At 38.8% G+C, this 26,143-nt stretch overlaps 1 protein-coding gene across 3 annotated transcripts; it reads right to left on the reverse strand.

Annotated features, from left to right (window-relative positions):
• Positions 1-226: 226 nt before the first annotated feature.
• cxcr3.1 (chemokine (C-X-C motif) receptor 3, tandem duplicate 1) lies at positions 227-14,075 on the reverse strand. Of its 3 annotated transcripts, NM_001089430.3 has the most exon segments (4): positions 227-335; positions 381-2,417; positions 4,376-4,759; positions 6,022-6,060. In NM_001089430.3, coding segments are annotated over 2 exon segments (1,104 nt in total). In that variant the 5' UTR covers positions 4,757-4,759; positions 6,022-6,060; the 3' UTR covers positions 227-335; positions 381-1,694.
• Between the last annotated feature and the right edge of the window lie 12,068 nt (positions 14,076-26,143).

Below are 26,143 nucleotides of genomic sequence, written 5' to 3' on the forward strand. Positions count from 1 at the left end.
TTGTATTTTAGTAGGAATAATGCATTAAAATAACAAAGCATTAAGCTTTTTGTTATGCCATTGGTTTATAAACAAGAACCAATATAATGGTTCAGTTTTGATTTTAAATTCAATAAAAAAGAAATCCAGTTGTATTTTCATTTACCTTTTTCCTATGTAATTCACATTGTGGACTTGGACTCAACAAAGGTAAACTCGAAAGTAAAATAAATAATCATAAACTGTAGCCATTTTGCTTCTGTTTTATTGTACTGCAGTTTTACAGCATTAATGAGACAGACCTCATAGATACAAGATTAATGCAAGCACAAATGAAAATGTTATATATCAAAGTAAAAACAGATATTAAAAACCAATATGTATATCTGGCGGTACTATTTCATATTATTATGTAAAAGATTTTTTAAAATGTATGTACAGCAAAGAAAGATACCGAAAAAATAGAACATCATACAGTAAATATCAAGAAAGCATTACTAAACAATACATAAAAAACTCCAAAGCATAATGAATAATATAAAAAAGTAAAAAATATATATAAAAAAGTAAATATTAAAAATATATAAACTTCAGCTTCCCACAATTTTTCAAAATCATTATCCAGTTGAGTAATTGAAAGTGATCTATTTTAACATAATATAACTTTGATCTCTGTCCAAAATCGCAGGCAATCAATATGCTTGAGAAAGCTAAACAGTTGAAAACCTATGGTAGCTGCCACATGTGAAGAGCTTAAACATCTAAATTCATGTTTTAAAACATTCTGCGTATTAATCAGCACAGTCTCGACATTAAAAACTGGCTCAAACCAAGTATAACTATGTTTATTAAAACTAAAGTAACATTAACCTCCAAAACAGAAGATGACGATGTTGTATGATTTTTTTTAGCCATTGATTTTATTCCTCTGTTGTCAGAGGACAGCTGTGTTTGGAGTCTTAGAGTGAAATAGATAGATCGTCTATCTAAACATGTCTACATTTTTTCTCTATAGCGAAAATTTCAAAATGATCAATATTACACACATTTTAACCAAAAACACCTCAACAAAACATTCACAACACTTCGATCACATGAGTGTGACGAAAAAAAAAGATAAAGTCTCTAATAACTACATTTTCATCTTAGACCGTTGTCCTAATTGTAATTATTAGGGTCGTTTTTTAATCACAAAGGACTCTATTTGAATTTTGTGTATGTCATAATAATAGAAATGGAACATACTCGTATAAGATATGTGACTGAAAGAACTAAATTAGAATGAGAGACAAAATATGACAACTTGAAATGGTACATACTGTATCATCGAGACCAAGTATGTGTCTTGTAACACTTTAAAATACTGTGTATTTTGTATGACATGCCATTTACCCAATCTGTGTACACTAATGTCAGTTGTAGTTCCAGTTGAGCTGGATTAGACCTGGATTTTTTGAAGTAGGTGATTTTTTAGTTCCCTCAATGGTGATTTCTATAACTAAAATCATTCCCAATTCCTGCTGGGTGAACACATCAAAATTAGGGTACTTCTGCCATTAGCTCTAATACTTTTTTCTGACTTTTTTCCTTTTGTTAGTCATTGTCATTGGTGTGAACGACAACGCCTGAGTTCTTGATTCCTCTTGCATAATACAACAATGTTTGTTAACAATTACAGGAAAAGATACTGTAATGGTCTGATGGCATTTGATGCTTCAGAAAGCAGATGTGTGGGAAGTGTCCACCGACTCTGACCATCCCGAGCTCTTCCGAGAAACCAGGCCTGCGCGGCCCTTCAGCTTGAAGCCCAGAGGTCGTAGCATGTCTAGCAGGTGCTGACGAAATTTCACCCCCACAAAAGCATAAAGAATTGGGTTGACACAGCAGTGCATGTAGGCAAATGTTGAAGTGGCTGTGATCGCAACATCCAACGTGGTTCTGGTCTCGCAGGACGTTTGGTTATTGTCAGTCCTGTTGGTATGTATGGTGTCAGCCATGAGGGCGATGTTGTAGGGCGTCCAGCTGATGAAGAAGGCCAGTACCAGGGCTACAATGACATGGATGGCCCTCTTCTTCTGCATGCACTTGGAGCCGAGCAGTAAGCGCAGCAGAATGCTAGTGTAGCAGAAGACCATCATTATTGCTGGAATAATGAAACCCAAAAAATGATAGATCAGACGATTGACCAGAACCCAAAAATCAGATAGAGCTTCTGAATTAACACATTCTGTTCTATCCTGACGTCTGGAGTCCTTGTTGGCACCAAGTAATATCCAATCGGGAATGGAGAGCAGAAAGCAGAAGAACCAGACTATCATGCAGCAACAGTGAACCGCCATGGGCTTTTTACGGGAGTACATTTGGACTGCATGGACGATGGACAGGTAGCGGTCGAGACTGATGCAGGAAAGCATGTAAATGCCACAGTAGAAATTGATCTGATGAAGAAAGATGCAAATGAAGAGATGTGATTTGAGATGTGAGTACATATTTAAAGGAACAGTTCACACAAAACACTTTTGATATTACCAAAGGAGTTTATGCTGAAAAAGGTTGTTCCAAATCATAAGCACACTAAAAATACCGTTCTATTGACCTTATTATAAAATGCGGAAGTGCGCCTGTTTTCGCTATTGTTTTAGAACTTCCAATTTAGTCGCCTATGGGAGAATTGACTAGGGATAATAAACGGCAGAAAACGGTCAAACTACTTGCTCTACAAACAAATGTTTGCATGACTATACAGACCAAGTAGAATAATATAATAAGAAAATATCAGTTTGCAACATCAACAGCGAAACGAGCAGTTTTTAATGTCTAAAAATTAATGGAAGTGAATGAGACAGGAAGTCTCAAGCCAAAAAGATTCAAATGGCTGCGCCCACTCGTCGGTGAAGGATAAGGTAAATAGCAACGATGCAACAGGCACATGTGTCCTGGTGCTCTGCTTTCTTTGAAGTAATAATCTTTATTTATTTATTTTTTTCATTTGAAGGTTGGGCTTTTGCCTGTAAAAACAAACCTCAAAGAGGTTTTTTTTAAGTAAAAACAAAGGCTCAATTAAGTGTAATTCTATTCTAAAAGCAGATGTCATTTTTTTATTAATTCTTTGGTTTGTTAAAAATGCTATATAAACATGATGTTACTTACAGAATTCTACAACTTATTCAAACATCTACATTGTTTATATCAGATGCTTTATTTATTTACCACCATTTACCATTATCTAACTGCTGTAATTTTAGTTGCTCAGAGGAAAGTCACAGCTCATACTCCCATATTCATATAATATTACCTTTCATTAGTGTGAGTGGCTCAAGAATTGTTAAGAGTTTATTGCTGCTTAGGGATTTAGAATGTTTTAAACATAAAAAGGAGCAAAAAAGCACTTTGCTGTGAGCATAAGAGCCTTTAAACTTATAACATCACTGCTGTAACATCACTTAAAGATGTCAGCTTTTTTACAGATAATAAAATTGGTAACACTTTACAATAACAGTACATTTATAATGATGTATTAATATGTTAACTAAACATTACTTTATTATGAATTAATGATGAGTTAAAGTATGCACTAATCATGGATTAACTTTAACTACATCATGAGTCACATGAGTTCATGTGTAAATAACGACTACCTTAATTACTTGTTAGTACATGTTGGTAATTAATGTATTAATTGACATTTAAGTTTGAGCTAAATGTAACCAACATGAACCCATGAGTTGTTAATGTATGGTTATACCATGACTTTACTTGGAGGGGCACATCACTATTAACTCATCCTTAACTACTCATGAACTCCTGTTCATGTTGATAAAACGCTTTTCTATTGTTATTCAGTGGAAACTCGCTAGTTGGACGTGCATAAGGAGTTCATGAGTAGTTAAGAATGGATTAATGATGATGGCCCCTCCAAGTAAAGTCACAACATAATTATACAATAACATATCATGAGTTCATTATGGTTAAATTAAGCATTAACTAATGTGGTAATTAATACATTAATTAACAAACAATCATGTACTAACAAGTAATTAAGGTAGCCGTCATTCACACATGAACTCATGTGACTCATGTTGTAGTTAAAGTTAATTCATGATTAGTGCATACTTTAACTCATCATTAATTCATAATAAATAATGTTTAGTTTACATATTAATACATCATTATTCATGTACTTTTATTGTAAAGTGTTACCATAAAATTATATACATTTGTCCATACAATGAAAATCCTTGAGGTCCAAAACATGTTGATTTAAAATTTGATTTGATAATACTGATTTGTCTCCCATTAACTTTAAATGTATGCATGAAACAGCAAAGAGAACTGAAAGTTATAAATTCATGCAAAAATCAACACTGCCCCTATCCCAAAACATTCTTTTCCTCACCCTGAACATAGCTCCAGTCAGTTTGCAAAGTGGTGTGCCAAAGATCCACTCCTTCACCGCCTCTACAGCCCAGAAGGGCAGTGTTAACAGCAGCAAAATGTCTGCCAGGCTCAGGTGGAGGATGAAGATGTCTGTAACATTCAAACCTGCTCTCTTCTTCCACAGTACAATCAGAACCAAGCCGTTTCCCAGCAGCCCCACGACCGCTGCCAGTGAGTAAAGGATTGGCTTAAAAATGCTGTCAAAGTACATGCTGGAGTCTTGAGTGCACACAGCTCCTGCGCCATAGCTTTCATTGTCATTGTAGTCACTGTAATTGTAAAGGTCTGTGTAGTCACTGAAATCCTTCATACTGAATGTTGTTTTTGAGTCAACATTCATTTTCTGGGGAAAAGAAAAGAATCATCATCCATTTTATTAACAGTATATATATATTTTTTCCTCTATGCAATCATTTCTTGTAAATGCAGTATCAGTTTAGTCTTTTACTTTAATTTGTAGTTTTAGTACAATGAAGACAAATTAAAGCGTTTTTGCTGGACTAACACACATGACCAGAAGGGGGCAAAAATTAGATGAGACGTGACTGCAGGTATTCAAGCTTTAAAGTGACTTCTATAAATATATCATTATTTTCTCAGCATTTTATAGTTCAAACCTTTTTTCAAATATTTTTTCTTTTGTTTTGTTTTATAAACTTTATGCGCATTATATAAAGTGTATAAAAAATCTTTGAAAAAAGGTTTAAACTATAAAATGCTGAGAAAATAATGATATATTTATAAAAGTCAGTAGGTTCCAATGTTTTTTTGATGAAGCAAAACAGTGTAAACGTCCATCAAAATATCCTATTTCATGTTGAACAATATTTTTTGTTGATTTCATTTTTACTTGTTTCATTATGAAAATGATGTATTACATTGCTGTGTATTTTAGTGATCAAGCAAACCCCTTTTCAATTATACAGTTTGATTCTAGAGTGAAATATGTGATTTTATTAGTGCAGCTATTCATCAGCTTTGGCACAAAATCAATTGATTCACATTCATAGAATCACTCAATTGAACAAACAAGCGAAAATGTAAAACCACACTGGCCACAAAAGAAAATCCATCACAAAAGAGCATTCGTCATACAGCAATCAAGCTTTAAATCTGCTGTGATCTTTGTTTCTGTTGCTAAGATGGCAGTATTTCAGTGGACATTCCTGGTAAAGGTACCTTTTTATTGAAAATGAGCCTAGCACCTCTAAGTGTTATGAACCCTACTCATTATGGGAAATCATGTTGATTAAAATAATGTTCAGTGATTGAAACCTGAAAGTTATGGAGGGGATCTCTGTCACCCCCTGGTATTTCCCTCCAACAAAAGTATCTACTTGTTCTGGTAAAATGCATCTAACATTTTAAAACTTTAAAATCATAATTAAAAGTTTTTTTTCAATACAATCTTAGCACAACAGAATCTGCAAAATCCCCTAAACTTCTTAACACAAAATAAAACCTTTAACGATAATCTTTAAACATAAAATACAAAAGTTAAACATTCATTTGAACATTGTTGAACAGTCAAATGTTATGAAAGAATGTATATAAAGAGTTTTAGGATAGTAAGGGGACGAGGAACAAGAAAAAGAGACAACATACCTTTGTAAGTGATCACGCAGAGGTTGAGAGGTGCTAAAATGATTGGCACATTGAGAGCTAGTCATTAATAAACCTAAAGGTCACAGCATGCAGATGTGCAAAAGAGAGAAAGGAGGAGGAGACAGTGGCAGGGAGCACCAGGGTTCAAAAAAGAGGAAATATGATAACGATCAGTTGTCTGTCATTCACAGTTCTATTTTAAATCATTTTGATTTCTCAATGAAATGTGATGCTCTGTGAAACAGAAATATGATGCAGATTACAGAATGAAACCACTTTTGCTCATGGGTTGTGGTTTATCTAATTTAAACAATTTTGTTGATAAACAGAAAGAGATTGTAGAGGCAGTTCTGTTTTCTAATTGATGTTATCCAGTACTGAAGAGTGTCTGCCATTCACAAGTCTATTTTCAACATTTCACTGTTTTTACTATTTTCAACATTTTCATAATAATAAAGTCACACCAATTTTGTTATGTATTGCCTGTTTTTGTAATATAATATAGTGCTTTCATATCACAAATATTTCAAATGCGTTTATCTTCCATCAGTATGGCTTAGAAATTCTCCATTTTAGACAAAGAATTGCTGCAAAGTCAAACCTTTCAGTTCCATTTACTTGTCTCATCCTTATGACGCTCCTTCAACGGGATGTTTTTTTTCACACCTTTGCACCACGTCCTGTTCTATACTGTTCTCGTCATCTTCACTTGCACACATTGCTGCTCACAAATACTTTAGTGCTTTTTGTTGTCTGATTTTGGTTTTCTATCTCATGTGCAGAGATTTTATTATAGTGTCAGGTTGTGCCTTACTGTTAGACACCAGCTGAAAGCTGCATGAAAATGTTTGAAAGAATAGAGAATAGAAATCTTTGAAGCAAAAGAAAGAGGAACTGGGAATCTTTATAGCTTTAGCTAAAATTGTGCTAAGTTAACATAAACACTGGTAACCTTAAACTAAAAATGAAATTCACATGCTCCAGTGACTAACATGTCAAACATTTCTGAAACCGCACCTTACGTCAGGTCAGGCAGCAACACTAGTCTATTTTTGCTTTTAATTTTTGCAAGCAACACAAACTAAAAACATCTCACTGGACAAAGTAAGGCAAAAGCACAAGCACTTTTGTTAAAGACTGTAAACTCAACTTGTGCTGTAGTCAACTTGTTAAAGGATTCAGTCGCCCAGACAATTTTTTTAACTGGATGAATCAACATTTAGAATGAATATCTTGAACACAATTAAATGAACCACTCATTTGTTTGATCACTTGATAAATAAGTGATATTATACAAACTGGTGGGGGATAAGGAGATAAGGGGACACTCAAAGTGTAAAGCACTTCCAGAAAAGCGCTATATAAATGTAAGGAAATATTATTATTATTACTCGTAGAACAGGATCAGGGGTTCACATGAACGACTCCTCTTGCAGTGACTGTGTATCTATGGACATACTTTAAGGAATAAATCTGTAATCTTTATTTTACTTATTTAGAAATCAAGCAAAGTATTTTACTTGCTAAAATCATAGCTCAGAAACTTAGTACAGCCACAATTTGAATTGGTATTAAAACCTTTAGCCAACAAAGATATCTAAGCAAAAGTAAACCAATAAAGTACTGATATCTGAACCGGGAAAAGGCTGCTGCTTCAGCAGCTTTGAAGAACTAATAATAACAAACAATGATAATGTAATCAGATTGAACATATGGAGAATGCTCCGGTTACAAAAATAACCCATGTTTCCGGATGAGGGAACGTCCCAATTACGAACGTAACCCACATTCCTCGAAGAAGGAATGGAGATGTGTGTCAACTGAAGGAAAGCTACAGTTGAAGTCAGAATTATTAGCCCCCTGAATTGTTAGCCCGTCTGTTTATTTTATTTCCCCAATTTCTGTTTAATGGAGATTTTTTTAACACATTTCTAAACATAATACTCATTTCTAATAACTGATTTATTTTATCTTTGCCATGATGACAGTAATATTTGATTAGATATTTTTCAAGACACTTCTATACAGCTTAAAGTGACATTTAAAGGCTTAACTAGGTTAACTAGGCAGGTTAAGGTAATTAGACAAGTTATTGTATAATGATGGATTGTTGGACTGTAAACTATTGAAAAAATATAGGCCCATAGCTTAAAGGGACTAAAAATTAAAATGTTTTTTTTTTTTTAACTGCTTTTATTCTAGCCGAAATAAAACAAATAAGACTTTCTCCAGAAGAAACTTCAACTGCACATGATAGTGTTAACCAAACACCCATATTTTGATTCATATTGACACTGATATATCTGACATGGTTCTTCATATATTTATACACAGACACGTCTTGCTGAATGTCTGACACAGTCAGACTGTCTGACAGTGTATTTGAGTGAATTTCACAGGATTATGGGTATTGACCACAATTTCTATAATTTCTGCAAATGTTGTGAGCTCTTACTAACCATCACACGAGAACAGTCATGTAGTGTAGTCTAAGGGCCTACTCATACTATGCTATCCGTACCATGCCCAGACCCATTTCCCGGACCGTTTGAGAAGTGTGGGTGCGTTGAATTGGGCTCAGGCACAGTTTGAAGAGTTGTGCCCGAGCGCGGTCCACTTGGGCGTGGTGAGTGCAAAACGTGCCAAAGCCCGAAATTAAAAGAGAGACGTGACTTTTAAGGGACTGTTTTATATGTGTTTATTGATCATTCTTACTGTTCATTGAACGCAAACTGTCGTAGTTTGTTAAATAGGCAAACCCCTTTATTGCACGATAGCTGTGCACCTTCAGCAAACCTCCTAATACCTGCAACACGAGGACTTTATGACTGTTTATGAGTGTCAAAAGTGGCTGATTTGTTCGGCGAAATATCTGACTGCGAGTCACTGCATCTCTAAGAACTAAAGCGATATAACTAGAGAAATCTCCACTATTCAGAGCGAGAGCGCTTACTGAACAGCGCAGCATGGATGACTGAGCATGGCCAGGCCTGATTGTAATGTCAGTGCGGGCCTTCAGGGGAGACGGGAGGGGGGACAAGCCTGCTTTGCCCCGGTTCGAGGCAACTGTACATAGTGTGACACTTTAGCATCAACGCTTGGCAGAGGGCATGTCTGAATTGGGGCTGACTCGATCACCATAGCAGCTTCAGCCAATGAAATTAGTCAGTAATCGGCTACTGTCTGAGCTAGTGTATTTACATACAGCGAACTGATTGGCTGACGCTTTGGTTAGCAATCAGTTTGCTCACAGCTGAAACTAAAACTCCTGTTAAAACAACCCAAGACACCCAAACATTTTTCATAAAATTATCCTGTTGTGCTTGTGTGCTGTTTTTCAAATGAACGCATATTTCAAAAAGCCTTCTCTCTGTTTGAGGTAAACACCAGAACAGAACTGCTAAATTGCCATTAGCATCAAAACTTACACACACATGCAAACAGCCATTTAAAAAAAAAAAAAAAAAACATCTTTGACCTTATTAAAGCAGTTTTACTGCTCCACTTCACCTGTTTTCAACAGATCAACATTCAGCTAACGTCTTAGAAGAACTGTTGAGGCAGAAACATTATCAGTCATCTATTATTAATAAATTCTTATTTTTCTGCTGCTGTGCAGTTTTTATGAGCCATTTTAAAAAAGCAATCTGAGAAGTCCTAAAGTCCTGAGAAGTTGTTTGAAGTGGACAGTAAACTTCAGATCTTCCCATATCCTAAAATCTCTACCCAGCCCAAAAAGAACTAAATTATTTCATATTCAACATTAAGCAACAGATTAGAAAATTGAGCATGGCAGCTCAAGGAAAAAAGCTATTCATTGATTAATTGATTAATTGATTCATTCATTCATTCTCTTTTCGGCTTAGTCCCTTTATTAATCTGGGATCCCCACAGCAGAATGAACCGCCAACTTATCCAGCCTATGTTTTACGCATGCCCTTCCAGCTGCAACCCATCACTGGGTAACACCCATACACTTTCATTCACACACATACACTACGGCCAATTTTAGCTTACCCAATTCACCTTTAGCACATGTCTCAGACATGCGGGGGAAACAGGAGCACCCGGAGGAAACCCACACCCAAACCCGTGTCACCCTTGAAAAAAACTATATCAAAGTAAAATATGAATTCTTTATTGTTTAGTTTAGTTTAGTTTATTTGTTTACAGGGTCAATGCACATTAATGAACATTACTGTAAAATGTGCCAGAATTAGCCAAGAATGGCTATTTTTCATCTGTAGATCACACAGAATTTTAAAAAGTCACACCTAAAATAGAAGCATTAAACTTAAATATCAAGTCAAGTCAAGAGTTTTATTTGTCACATGCATAATAATACAAAGTATGACCAGCAGTGAAATGTAGGTCAGTGCAAGTATAGATAAACAAAAGTTAAATAATAATGAGAAAAATCTGTGCTAAAAATTATACAAGGTAATAAGAATAGCAGCAATTTGAGGTAGCTTATAGATATGACTAATACAGTGATATATACGTAAAGTCAAGTGATGTTTAACACCAGGTTAGAATTTAGAAGCCTGATGGCCTGGGGAACGAAGCTCCTCCTAAGTCTCTCAGTTTTTGCCATCAAGCTACGGAAACGCTTACCAGATGGAAGCAAAGTGAATAGGTAATTACCAGGGTGATTTAAGTCCTTACAGATTTTGCAGATTTTACAGATATATATTAAAAACTTGCTAAAAAAGTAAAAAAAAAAAAACAAGAACAGACTGATGGCAGCAGAAAAGGACAAAAAGCCAAAGACAACAGTACAAATGTGTCAAGAATACAGTACTAATGCAGAATGCACTAATACAGCACTAACATTAGATTGAAAAGAATGAAAAGTAAGTGTCTTCTAACTGTTGGTGGGATGGAATTCCAATCCTTAGCAGCTTTCACTGAAGATACCGACTGACTGAATTGACTTTTTTTGAGAGGAATAATGCAGTCCCCTCTTTCACATCCTCTAGTAGTTCGGTGAGCAGTCGTTTTAATATTTAACAAACTGATTTAATGGTGAAGTCGGGTTATGTAAAGTCTTAAACATTAAACAGATATGTACATATTTAATAAAATTTTCCCAACTAAGCAGGTTGTATTTCTTTAATATTACTGAACTGATTTCTTATCAAGGGTTTTTATAGATTGTTTGTATAATAATTCAAGGGGCTTCAGAGTAGTAATGCTGGCTTGGGAACGAAGTGATTAAACAGTAAGTGACATGAGAAATGATCATGGAGTGATAATAGATTAGGGCAGCCTCGCGTGACATCTGATCACGAATAAATCTAAAATTTGCTAAACTAAATCTGACCCGGTTACAAACCTTTTCAACCTGTGACTTGAATGATAGTTTTGAATCTATCAAAACTCCAAGGTACTTGTACTTAGATACAACTTGTAATCTTTCCCCTGATACAAATACATCTGGTACTTCACTTACCCTACCATTCTTAGAAAAGAACACACACACTGTTTTAGAGATGTTCAACTGTACACAGCATTGATCTAATCAGGCTGAAAGCTGTACCAGTGATTCTGTGAGTTTGTTTGCAACTTGTAACACCCTACTACCATGAATAAATATAACAGTGTCATCTGCATACATTTGTATTTTATTGTTAGGACAAATAGATGGAAGATCATTGATATATTAGGTAAAAAGTAAAAATTGTTGCCTATACAAAATTATTTACAGTACTTAATCTCCAATAGGCACCTGCACACAAATGAAAGAATAGACTCCAGTGGAATTATAATCCGATTTTAGCTCCATGTATAATCTGATTCCAGTTTTATCAATTAGAAATATATATTCAGAATAGGGCTTGGCAATTATTATAAAATTAACTAGAAAGCAGAATTTAGAACCTCTAACTGACGTTATTTTTTTTTCAATCCTTTCCCTTTAAAACGTTTTACCACGTGCAAGGCCATGTGACTCCTCATAGACCTCTTAGTGGTACTAGAGCTAAAACACAGAGTCAACTGATCAACAGAAGGAGCTTGTATCAAAAGTGAAATGCAGTGTTTGATGTTTAGACACATTTTGGCTACACTAAAGATAGTCTCAACCTCAGATGTCACACCAAGCACCGCCCAAGCACGTTCTCTGGAAACACTGTAGCAGATCTACAGTCATCCTCTCATTGGTTTAAGTATACATATCTTCCATAAGACAAGTGTGCAGAAATCTTCAGAAATCAGCCAGTGATCTTTATGTAGAAATGTGTCACCAAAATAATGAATGAATTAATCTCAGAACAAAGCCTACATACATGTCCTACTGATTTCCTGTATGTTTTACTGATAGATTATTTAGAATATTGATGCGTCATCATTGTAAACTTTTACAGACGTACATTTTCACACCCACAACCCTGGGTTTTCCACACCTACAATCAAATGACGTAGTGGGCAGTCCTTGATCATTCAGTGTTGGCAAAGTTTGCAGACCTTCAGCAATCAGGATAACCACACTTGACAATAATGGACTTAATCGCCTTGTAGACGGAATTAGCTCATGTAATTATGAATTTTATTATTAAATAGTAACAAGTTATGCATATTTAGGTTGACTATTGTTAATTGTAGCAGAATTGATATTACAGTTAAACTGTTCTGTCAGTCTGTTAAGATGACAGTTTAATTGTATATTATTTCAAATGATAAATAAGCTTATGTAACCCTCCCGGTCCTACAACCGCCCAACCCACGCTGAGCTGGGATTGAACCGGCAACCTTCTGCATGGGAGTCGGTTGCTCTAACAAGGAGGCTAAAGACCATGGCCTCTAGCGTCTGTCGCACCTACTAGCTGGCCTCCGTTACACTTACTAAGGTAAGAAATTAGTACAGCTTACAGCTGTGAGTTAAAGCAACTCGTTCTGTGTGTAAAAACAAGCAATCAATAAGAAAGCACACATGACAACTTTCCTACTCAAAGTATGGTAGTAAAAAAGTATCTCTGCATGTCAGCCACTAGCACTCCATCAGAATGAATGTTAATTTCAGGAGGTAACATTGATGTAAAGAATTTGCAGAAATCTAATCTGAAGTACTACAGCTAAAGGTTTAGTTCTTGGAAACTCCTCCAAATCAACAACATCCATATTAGATCCTACAAAAAAACTAACTATTAAATCAGTTGTTCTCAGAAGCTGTTTTAACATTATAAATTCATCCTTATTTTTAGAATATATGCCTAAAACTTCTAAGTTGGCTGCCATTAAGCCCCTTTAACAAAGAAATTTAAAATAAGATCAGAAAGAATGAATAAAATGGTAGACCCATTTCAAATCAAACTACTGTATCAAAGAAAGCATTGTATCCAATCAGATATGTTCATTTTTAGAGAGAAATAATATTTGTGAGTTCCAATCTGGCTTTAGAACATTTCATAGCACTGAAACAGCGATTAAACAGGGTTACAGAGTAACCTGTCAGTGTTGTTAAACCTCAGTGGTGCATTTTATAGTATTGTTCATAAAATTATCCGAGATAGGCTTTAAAATTTGATTGGTATTATAGGAATTGCATTGGCATGGTTCAGATCTTAGCTACTGTATCTGAAATGTTATAAATTTGTGTCAGTCTCCATTGCAGAAGTATCATACTGATCAAATACACCATAAGGTACTACAAGTCTAAGTTCCTGGTCTCTTGTTTTTTTTTTTTTTTTTACATTATATGTGTTACCGTTGATTATAGTTAAGTTCCACTGTTTGGCCAATGATACGTAACTCTACATCTTCTCAAATGATATCAAGACACCTACCTTCAACTTCTCCTGTTTAACCCTGAGCTTGTCTGTTCTTTGTTGTCCCATCTGCCTCCTGATAGATGCCCGCCTGCCTGACTTCTCTCAAGCCTGCTGATTTAAACACTGGTTGCTTGGTTGCCTTTCACTCTCGCAGAGCAATCACATCATTATCACTTTTGAGTCACGAACTTCAGCTTATCATTGTTTTGAACAGTAAATAATGATGGATCCAAGTGGAGTGATGGATCCAAGATAGCAGCATAGTGGTTGCACGTTGCATGTCTTGTCTTGTCTTGTCTTGTCCCTGTACTCGGCTATTTGAAAATTTTGGACTGGATCATACAGCATGGATTCGGAGCCTTTCTTAATGAATTACTCTACACCTGTGGGTGGAAAAAGTGGATTGAATTATAATAAGACACGATTTCAGAGCTGGCTGTCATCGGAATGCTTAAGTTTTAAACAAAGACTGTTCCTATTCTCTGTTGCACTATGTTTGTTTTACCTGTGCAGTTCAGTTACAGTTTTTAACAGCTGTCAACCCCCAGTTCCAGCTCTGCCTATGTTCCCACAACAAACAGAAGGACATACTCAAACATTCGTTCACCATGGGACAAAGCTTTGCCTTTTTTATCGCTAGTCGCAACCAATCCAGTTTTTTTGGTTCACATGATCTGCATTATGACCTTACAGGACACTTTTCCTATGCCTATTCATCACCATAAGACTGTCAAAAAGAATTTTTCCATCAGACTATTCAGACAGAGATGTCTCATTCTCTTACTGTTGATGTCAGAGAATATTCAACCTAATCCCGGGCCATTTAATGGCTCATCCTTGGACAGTTTGGCAAACAAATCTACACCTTTGTTAACTTTTGAATGTTTTTGTAATCATATACATATAATGCATTTAAATATACATAGTCTTCTACCTAAAATTGCCGAGCTCACTCATATGTTTTATACTGCCAATCCAGACATTTTAGTAATTTCTGAATCATGGCAAAAGAAATACATTCCCAATTCTGCTGTTTCTATCTTTGGTTATAATATTTTTCGACAAGACAGAACTTCTAAAGGTGGAGGGGTTATTGTCTACTGTAAGAATAATCTACAGTATTCTGTAGTCATCTCTCAATCAGTTACAAAACAGTTTTAGTTAATAATTTTAAAAATTATTTTATCAAAGAATTTTAATATTACATTAACTGGTTGCTATAGACCACCCTCTGCTCCTGCATGTGCTCTGACCACTTTCAGTGAAGTAATTGCTCCCTACATTTCATCTGAGTTCATTTAGTTTGGGGACTTAAACTGGGATATGATTAATCCACCAGCATCCTTACAATTACAACTAGATGCTTTAAATCTGACCCAGATTGTGCATGTCCCTACAAGATAAAATACTAAGACTATGGAATCTGGTACATTAATTGACATTATTCTTACTAATAGGCCAGGAAATATATATATATATATATATATATATATATATATATATATATATATATATATATATATATATATATATATATATATATGTATGTAGCATAGTCTGTGTTTGTAAGAGCACCACTTTAAAAAAATTCTAAAAAGTTTGTTTTTAAACGTTTTATGAAAAACTTTTGTGAACAAGCCTTTTTATATGATGTGGCTGACATGGACTGGCAGAGAATTGAGCTTATTCCAGATGTTGAAGAGGCTTGAGCATATTTTACTCTTCTGTTTAGAACTGATTTAAACAAACATGCCCCTTTTTAAAAAAAAATATGAGTAAAGAATGGTCTTAGCCCATGGTTCAGCACAGATTTAGCTGAGATCATTCGCCAAAAACACTGGCAGGGGTGCTCAATCCTGTTCCTGAAGAGCCACTTTCCTGCAGATTTCAGTTGCTACTTATAACAAACACACCTGCCTGTAATTATCAAGTGGTGTTCAGGTCCTGATTAATTGGTTCAGGTGTGTTTGATATGGGTAGCAACTGAAATTTGCAGGAAGGTGGCTCTCAAGGAACAGGATTGATCATCCCTGTTCTATGGTGTAAAGCAAAGACTTCTAAAAATATGTCTGATTGGCAATCTTTTAGGGCTATAAGAAGTAAATGTACTCACAATATTAGGCAAAATCAAGTTATTTTAAGCACTATTTGGCTGGTAATGGTCCTGATTCTCAGAGGTTTAATGTTATCAAAACAATGGAAAATGAAACAGTTTCCTCACACCTTCCAATTTAAATTAAACATGATAGGGTCATTATCACAGACAAACGCAATATGGTGAAGCAATTTAACAGACATTTTATCAATGCTGGTTGAAGCTTTAAGAATAGTTCTCCTGTTAACCTGACATCAACTTTCCATTCACCTGCCTCAGGTCCTCCGGTTGATAAAAGAGACTGAGGTACTTGGGGAACTGCTCAGTTTGGATACTCACAAATCAGCTGGATTGGATGATCTAGATCCATCGTTTTTAAAGAAAGCAGCCTACATCATTGCAAAGCCCTTCACATGTATTTTTAACCTTTCTCTCCAAACCGGTGTCTTACCAAGAGACTGGAAATCTGCTGCTTTAACTCAACTTTTAAAGGTGGTTATAAAACAGATTTAAATTGCTACAGACCCATCTCTATTTTGCCCTGTCTCTCTAAAATACTAGAGAAGCTGGTCAATAAGCAGCTTATTTATTATTTGGAGACACATAATGTTCTCAATCAGGCTCAGTCTGGTTTTAGATCTGGTCATAGTTGTGTAACCGCTACTCTTAAGGTTCCTAATGATATTATTTGTGCCGTTGACAAAAAGGAGTATTGTGTAGCTGCATTTGTGTATCTGGCAAAAGCTTTTGACTCTGTGGACCATGAAATTCTACTGGATAGGCTAAGATATATTGGACTATCTGAGAGCTGTCTGGTCTGGTTCAGGAACTACTGTTCTGGTCATCTACAATCAGTAAGGGTGGAAGGGCTTCTGTCAGATTCCTTGCTGCTTCAGAAAGGGGTTCTACAAGGTAGCATATTGGGGCCTTCACTTTTTAACATTTATGTTAATGATATTTCTTCTGCTGCAGGTGATTCTTACATACATCTATACACTGATGATACCATCATTTATACATCCAGTTCTTCTCTGACTACAGCACTTTCTTCATTGCAAGCCAGTTTTTTAGGTATCCAGCAGGCTTTTATCAATCTTCATTTAGTTTTAAATACTAACAAAACAAAGTGTTTAGTTTTTAATAGAAATTTACCAGATGTTAAGATTCCTCCTAAAATTTCCTCATTGGACGGGAATGAGATTGATTATGTTGATTGCTATAAATATCTTGTTATCTGGTTAGATGGGAAACTGACGTTTGAAACTCACATAAATGAACTGCTCAAAAAGGTTGAAGCCCGCAGTGGTTTTCTTTACAGAAACAAATCTTCCTTTACTCACTCTTCAAAGCAGCATTTGGTCAAATTAACAGTATTACCCATTCTGGATTATGGGGATTTAATTTACAGATCAGCTTCAAAAACTCTTCTTCACAAACTGGATGTTATTTGTCCTACAGCAATTTGTTTTGTTATTGGTGCACCATTTAATGACATCACTGTCAACTGTACTGTATTCTTCACTGAATTGGTCGTCTCTTTAATCACATCGACAAATTCATTGTTTTCTGGCCATTTACAAAACTCTTATTGTAAAAACTTCACATTTACAGTCACTTCTTAACAATCAGGAAACATGTAGAAATCTGCGCTCAAGTAAATTCATTAACCTTTGCATAGCAAAAGTTTGCACTTCTTTTCGCTACTCTTTTCAGTTTTCTGCTGCTGATGCTTGGAATCATCTGCAGCAGACCTTAAAGCTCAACACTTTCATTCCACTATCATCTTTTAAAAATTCAGCTCAGTCAATAGTTCAAGATCACTGTGCTTGTTTTTAGTTTTTTGTTTGTTTTGTATGTTATTATCTGCATTTGTGAACTTGTTAATGTAATATATCTCTACTGCTTTGTACTGCATCTACTTTTCATTGCCTCTGGGCCAGGTCGTCATTGTAAATAAGAACTGATTTTCAATTGACTTACCTGGTTAAATAAAGTTTATTATAAAATCATTTTTTTTGACAACATTTGCAATTAGATCCTTCTCTTTGGGTGTGACAGTGTGCATTGTAAGAGGTATTTTAGACCAATCACAACACACTGATCCATCTGACACAGAGTTGTCTCTTAGCTTTATTGAGGATGTTCATACAAGCAGGGGTCAGAGAGGTGCAAACAAGAGTAGAAGAGGTAATCTAAGTAATCCAATATACAGGCGATTGATAAGGGCAGGCAGCAACCCCTCTGGAAACAATAAACAAGGAAGAAACAATGAATACAGCACAGGAAAATACTCAGAAATGCAAATAATGGCAACAAGACATTATTTTTGTGTAGACTGGTAATCAGAGTTAAGTTCATGTAAATCAGGTGTGAGGTGCAAAGCATTGTGGTACATGTGATTTCTAATTTGATTCTATCTTTAAGTTTAATCAGACTTTATTTTAAATGATCATTAAATTTACACTGTATTTTCTAATAAGTAATATTCACATTCAATTGATCACATTTGATTATTTTGAACATTCTTTCATTCAATTGTTTATGTTCCTGTAGTCACTTAGAGGCTTGTGCTGCAACTATGCTATCAGACTCAACTTCACGAGTCTTAGTCAGAGTACCTCTTAACTAACTAAATTTCCACCTTTCAGCGTTTACTGCGTCAGTCCTATCAGGGTAGCTACTAAAAAATTCTCCAAAAAAAAAAAAAAGAAAAAAAGAAAAACGACTAATAATCAACCTTTCCTCATTGCATAACTCTTTGTTTCCTAGTATCAACAGCCTCATCCCTCTCAAAGAATTCTTAGTGAACTATCACAACATCGATTGAAGCTATTTGCCTAATGCTTTATTTCCCTATGCTTGAATGGCTAAAGTCGACATAACATCTGCCTTTACAGTCATGCCCATACACCATGACTTCTGGCACTTATTTGACATTCTTTGCCGCAAAAATAATAAATTTTCCGTCCACCTAACTTTTGGCTGCAGAAGTTAGCCTAAAGATTTTTAACATGCTGTCGGAAGAATCTGCTGGATCCTTTCTAATAACTACGAAATCCCGCACCTAATCCACCTACTAGAGGATTTCCTTATCATCTCACCACCCAATGCTTTCCTAGCCGCGCACCTCTTAATAGTTCACAAGGTTTTTGCTGAACTTGGGATTCCCCTAACCAAAGAAAAAAACGCTGGTCCAAGCACTTCAATCAATTTCTTGATCAATTTCGTCTCTGCTTTTTTACAGCGACTTAATATCCTCCCCAGCACATATTAATTAATTTACCGACAATGCCCCGTCAGTCGAATTCATAGGTTATTACCAAGGAGGCTGATTCACATCCACTTGGCCGCCCCAGCTTTTAGACCTGCCACAACCACCAAAATCCTCAGCACTTTTAATCAAGCTTTCTCCACTAGTCGTTGCTGCATCCCTATGGGGTAAAGAATGGTACGCTTTCTGCATTACAAATAATAAAGGCTGTTCAAAATTTCCTGCATTAATTCCCCTGCTAAGATGGCTAACCTGGATCTCAGCATGTGACCAGTTTGTCTTACCTGCAAAGCACATTCCTGGGTCAAAAAATTCATACTGCTGACTCTCTCTTTCGTTTTGCCTTCCAGAAATTCAGACATTTGGTAACAGAGGAGGATCAGTTTTTAATCCAAGTCCCTTCTTATTCAGAGCTGATTTTCCATAAATCATCCTTTAAAAAATCTGCTTGGAGCCTCCCTCGACTTTATCCTCCAAGCAGTGGCACATAGAACCCTCCAGTCATATTTAACAACATGGAAACGCTTCAAAGCATTCCACGCATGTTGGATACATACTTTTTCCTGATTTTTCCCTACTCACCATTTCTTCTTACATATCTTACCTCACAATTATCAAAAAACCTCCAAGTTAATTCCATCAAATTCTATCGAACTCACCATCAAATCTGGGTTTAACCCAAATATTCATCCCACCATATGCGATCTAGTAACACTGGATAACGAAACCATTTATTTTTTCATTAAACAAAGCAAAATTGATCAAGTAAAAAGAGGCCATTATATTTACATTTTCATTCTTCAATCACCTATTTGTCCATACCAAACACTGCTAGCCTTTTCAAAAATCAGAAAATCACAAGCCACTTCCCCATCAGACCCTTTTTTTTACAGTCGACTGCAATCGCCCAGTCACTCGTTTCTGGTTTCAGAAGCATCTTAAATGCGTCCTAATTAAATCGGACTTTCCAGTCAACAATTTCTCCAGCCATTCCTTCAGAACAGGCGAATTCTCTCCGAACAGCAGATCCAAACACTGGTCCTTGGAGGTCTTTAAGTGCTACATTCAATCTCACCGTTCCCCCATTAAAAGAGCCCATCAAACCCTTATTAACCAACCCCTCTAGGATCCAAAGATCACATCCACTAGAGCCCACCCCACCGCATCTCACAACACATTTCGTCATTGATTATTTATAAGGCACCTCAATCAAAAAATATTTTTTTACTACATCTTTTTAATGCTAGTACTGCAACCGCTCCCACTGGAGTTGCACACTTTATTATGCACCACAGCTAACGCAGTGACAGATGCCATTGGAAACGTACACCTTATTATGCACACCCGCTAATGCAGTGACCTCTCCCACTAGAGACACACACCTTATTAGGCACCACTGCTAGCACAGTGGCCGCTTCCACTGGACACTCACACCTTACTATCCACCACTGCTAACGCAGTGACCGCTCCTATGGGAGACGCATACCTTATTATGCACTACTGTCAGTGCAGTAACTGCCCCTACGAGAGACTCACACCTTACTATGTACCACTGCAAGCGCAGTGACCGCTCCTACAGGAGAGAAGCACACCTTACTTTTCACCACTCCTACAGGAGACGCATACCTTATTATGTACCTCTGCAAGTGCAGTGACCACTCCTACAGGAGACTCACATCTTACGCACCACTGCAAGCGCAGTGACCACTGCTACGGGAGATGCACACCTTATGCACCACTGCAACCGCTTTATTCTTAAACATCTGTAAGTGTGAACCCGTGAAGTGATCTTTTGAAAACAAATTTTGGGAGCAGCATGCAAAGATGTTTCAGCAATTATTACGTCATTGAATATCATTCTATTATCCAATTATTTTTAGACCAAAGCCCTATATATACCAAAGCTGTCCTACCAGCAGTATCTCACGACTTTAGCATTCCTCCACCACCCTTACACCTCACCGCTTAAGCATTTCATACCTGCGAGCAGCATTCTGGGGCCAGGCTAGATACTTTGCTCAAATCCCAACTTCTTTCTATTCCCTGATAAGGGGAATAACATGAGTTGGGGTGTTTTCCCTGAGCTCAGAGCCCTCTCCCCAGACAGCAAACCAAATACGCTTTATTCTTAAACATCTGTAAGTGTGAACTCGTGAATATTCTTTGAAAACAGCTAATTTGGCTACTTTGTTATAACTTGTAAATAGTTTAAAAATATTTGATTTAGCCACTGTTAAAACTTGCTAAGTCAGTGACAAACAGAAAGCATGATTTCAATTTCACACTGTAAGATCTCAGTTGTCATAATGTCAAGTTGAATGACAAAGAAGACTTTTGAAGCTTGAAGCCATCCATTTGTGACAAATTCACTAACACGCAGTCTGAACTGTAACATCACAGCATGGTTATTTTGCTCACGGGGTGCCTCAATAACAAAACCAGAAAAAATACATTTTGACATTTCTCCAAGGCAGTTTAAAGGTGTCGCACGTTCTTTTGGTTTTTGTTTTGACACTCGTCGCAGCTGAAGTCACACTGCAGAAAAGTGAAATCTTCTGACACTTACAGAAGTTTATCGGAAGAAGTAAAATTTAATCGCAGTGGCCTTCAGGTGGCTGTTTGTAAACATGTCAAACCAATCAAAGAACTCAGATTTTAGCCGAAGATTACAGGATTCTTTTAGGGTTTCCCAAAATTGCAACACAGGCTCATTCTGAAAACATTTCTGGAGATCGTGAATTATGTACCCAGAAGTACAATGGCTGGTATCGTCTTTAAAATGAATGGTACAGGGTGGTATGATGCTGTTCCTTTTCACGCTTAACAGTTGACTGCTTACCTCCGTGTAAACACATTCCCACTGTTACCAGTTTGTCCAGTTAGATCACCGCGTACGTCGGCCAACATGAGACCATAATGAGTCGACCATAATGACAGGGTTCAAGTCTGGCAAAGAAGTTTTTCAGAAAGAAGGTAAGACAAAAACAGAAGCCAAAAAATAAATAAATAAATAACAGGGTCAAAATGTGGTAAAATCTGAAGACATGGTAAAATCACACAAGGGCTTTTCTTTTTCTGGATTGCTATTTAAAACTGTCGGTTGGGTTATAGGTAGGATGAGGGTTGATCAGTCTATTGGTCAGTCAGTCAGTCGACAGCAGCCTCTGGTGGATTTTGGCAAGTGGAGCAGGCTCGAATGCCACTCATAAATTTGAGGTCTGAAAAAGCAGGCCTCTAGTGGATTCTCAAAAAAAGCTGCAAAAATAGCTCTTGGGATGTATTTGGCACTTTCCAGAAATGTACATAGCGGTACATTTTTAGAATGAGCCTGTGTTGCAAAATTGTTTCAAAATACAAAATCACGAATGAAATTGCACAGTGAGGAGGGTTTTACTTGTGTACTATCCTGGAAAGTTGTGGTAACACCAGACAAAATAATCTACTAAATATAAATAATTTTAGCAGAATCCAAAATAAATCAAATATAAAAATATAACCTTTTGTTGGATATAATTCAAATGAGTAATTTAAACAATAAGAAGCCAGAAATAATAAATGATAAATTACTCAAAAAGGTTAGAGATGGATAACGTTCGAGGTTACTAAAGTAACCCTTCGTTCCCCGAGGAGGGGAACGGAAGCACTATAAGTGGATTTGATTGTAAAATCCACGCATTGGGAGGTTCGGTTCAGAAGCTACTCGTCTGAAAGAGTATTGAACGGGCCAATTAAGAATGAATTGGCAGCGCAAGCCTGCGCAGGTGAGCGGCATAAGCAATCAACTGAGTATATAAGCTCACCTGGCGCCAGCAGACGCTATCCTTTTTAAGCTGAAGAGACTTTCAACAGCTAAGGGACAGTCATTATGGCGACGGAGTATAGTGCTTCCGTTCCCCTCCTCGGGGAACGAAGGGTTACTTTAGTAACCTCGAACGTTCCCCTTCGGGGGGAACTTCAGCACTATAAGTGGATTTGATTGTAAAATCCACGCATTGGGAGCCCATTGAAAGCGCCATAATGACTGCACCTTACCAACACCCCCGATGAGGAGATAGTCAAGCAAGCGTGACGCACCCACATCATGGGGGGCGCGGTCCTCCAACGTGTCCCTGGCCCTAATTTATCCTACTTCAACAGAAGTTTTACGGATTTATATATATTTTTTGGGAAGTCGTGAGCATCTAGATAATTCTAGGAAAATACGACAGTACGTTGGGAAGCGTGCAATCCCGATAGGGAGGACGCTGCGGAGGCCATCCGTTACCCAAGGGGGGATAGATGGCAGAATTTACATATGGACTAGCCCTAAAAAGGGGGAGTACGCATAGCAAAAGAGTGGTTAGCGGGGAGGGAAGACACGGGTCCGCCCAGGGGGGGGGGACTTAACCGTGGCTGAATAAGCATATGGGATCGCCTAGTGGGGACCACACATAGCAGGCACCTTTACCCAAAACGCGGGCTGACCAGCGGGCAGACCTACAACGTAGTGGGCCAGCAAGTGACTCCTCCGCTGAGTCAGTGCTGGGGGCCACGGAGGAATCTGCAGGGCTCACCTGACGGGGAACTTTACTGACAGATAAAAAGGCGCACGTATCTCCGTGTTAGGGAAAATGGCGCAGCAAGCGTGTTTCAACACCCTACCGAATTGTTCCCTCAATCACCAAGGGTTACCTAATACCCTTGAGGAAACCGGCTCCACTCGCAGATTGTAAAAACCTTGCAAATGTGTTGGGTGTCACCCAGCCCGCAGCTCTACAGATGTCTGTTAGAGGGGCGCCGCGTGCGCGCGCTCGAGAGGATGCGAAGCTCCGAGTGGAGTGCGCACGCGCTCTCGGGGGACGCGGCTCATCTCGGCTCTGATAGTGAAAGAAAGGCATCCACAATCTAGTGGGAACTTATTTCGGTACGGCACTTCCCTGCTGCCGACCGCTATAACAGACGAAGAGCTGCTCAGATGATCTAAACTCTGAGTGCGGTCCGGATAATACGCAAAACGCGAACTGGACAATAAATAAGGGCTGGGTCTGCCTCCTCCGAGGGCAGCGCTTGCAGGCTCACTACCTCGTATTAAAACGGAGTGGTAGGAACCTTGGGCACATATCGCGGGCGGGGTCTCAGGACGTGAGAGAAGCCAGCCCAATTACAGGCACGAGTCACTGACCGAAAAATGCCTCCGGGTCCCCGACCCTCTAATCGATATCAACGCGACCAGCAGAGCTGTCTTCAGGGACAGAAATATACTGAGTCGAGGATCGAAGGGATCTGACGCGGCTTGTGTAGCGAGGGCGAGATCCTAAGAGGGCATGAGAGGGGGCGAGGTGGATTAATTCGCTTAACGCCCCTGAGGAACCGGATGATGAGGTTATGCGTTCCCACGGTGCTGCCAGCCACCGCGTTATGAGAGCGGAGATGGCAGCCACGTAACCTTGAGTGTGGAGGGCGACAGCCTGCTCTCCAACTTCTCTCGGCGTAAAGAAAGCACAACGCTGATCTGGCAAATTACGGGGGTCTTCTCAGCGAGAGACACACCATTCAGTGAATAGACTTCACGTCAGGGCATAGGCGCGCTCGGGGAGGGGGCTCTAGCCCGAGTGACGGTATTAGCCACCGCAATCGGAGGTTACCTAAGTCTTCCTCGCGTCTAAAAATCTCCAAAGATCGGCGAGGGTGCCAAGTGGTGCCCTGTCCCTGAGAGGGTAGGTGCTCTCTCGAAGGGACTGCCAGGGGAGGGCTATCGCGAGGGAGAGCTCTGACATCCAGGTCCGGTTGAGCCAGAGGGGCGCAACCAGCAACCTGTTCCTCGTCCTCCCTGACCATGCACAGTAACTGCGCGAGCAGGCTCACTGGGGGAAACGCGTATTGCGCGTGCCCCGAGGCCAGCTGTAAGCCAGTGCATCCGTGCCGAGAGCACTCGGTCAGGGAAAGAACAACTGGCAATGAGCGATCTCGGGGGAAGCAACAGATCGATCTGGGCTTCCCCGAATCGCGCCCATATCAGCTGAACAGACTCGGGGTGGAGTCTCCATTCTCCAGGACGCAAGGCTGCCGTGTGAGCGCATCGGCTGCACGGTTGAGCTTGCCTGAATATGAATGGCGTGCAGCGATTTCAGCCGCGGATGACTCCAGAGGAGCAGACGGCGGGCGAGCTGAGACATGCGGCGAGAGCGCATACCCCCTATACGGCTGATATACGCCACCGCCGCCGTACTGTCCGTCCTGACCAGCACGTGTTGCCGCTCCAACACCGGAAAAAAACGGTGGAGAGCGAGGAACACTGCCAACAGCTCCAGGCGATATGCCAATGCAACTGGTTACCTTTCCACAGGTCCGCAGCCGCATGCCCGCAACGCACAGCCCCCCAGCCCGTGTTGGAAGCGTCTGCTGAAACGACAACAAGACTGGACGCCTGTTCTAGAGACACCCAGGCCTGTAGGAACGAGGGGTCGCTCCAAGGGCTGAGGGCGCGGCGACACAGCGCGGTAACAGAGACTCGGTGTGCGCGCGCGTGCCATGCGCGTCTGGGGACTCGATCGTGAAGCCAGTGCTGAAGTGGTCTCATATAGAATAATCCGAGCGGCATGAAGCGGCTGCGGATGCCATATGCCCCAGGAGCCTCTGAAATAGTTTCAGTGGGACCACTATTTTACTGTCGAGCTCTCTCAGACAGTACAGCATCAGCTGAGCGCGCTCTCCGGAGAGGCGCGCTGCCATGGTGACCGAGTCCAGCTCCAGCCCGAGAGAAGAGATCCTCTGCACGGGGGCGAGTTTGCTCTTTTCTCGGTTGACCTGAAACCCCCACAGGAGGAAGTGCCAGAGCACTTTGTCTCTGTGCATAATCAACTCTGTGCATAATCAAAAGAGAGGGCAATTCAGCCAGTCGTAAAGAAATTGAGTATGCAGATGCCCGCGAGCCGAAGGGGCGCTGAGGCACCCTCCGCGGGCTTGGTGAGGACCCGCGGAGACAGAGAGAGCCCGAAGGGGAGGGCT

Source organism: Danio rerio, chromosome 16 (assembly GCF_052040795.2).
Source record: "Danio rerio strain M-AB ecotype USA chromosome 16, GRCz13ab, whole genome shotgun sequence".
Taxonomy (NCBI): domain Eukaryota; kingdom Metazoa; phylum Chordata; class Actinopteri; order Cypriniformes; family Danionidae; genus Danio; species Danio rerio.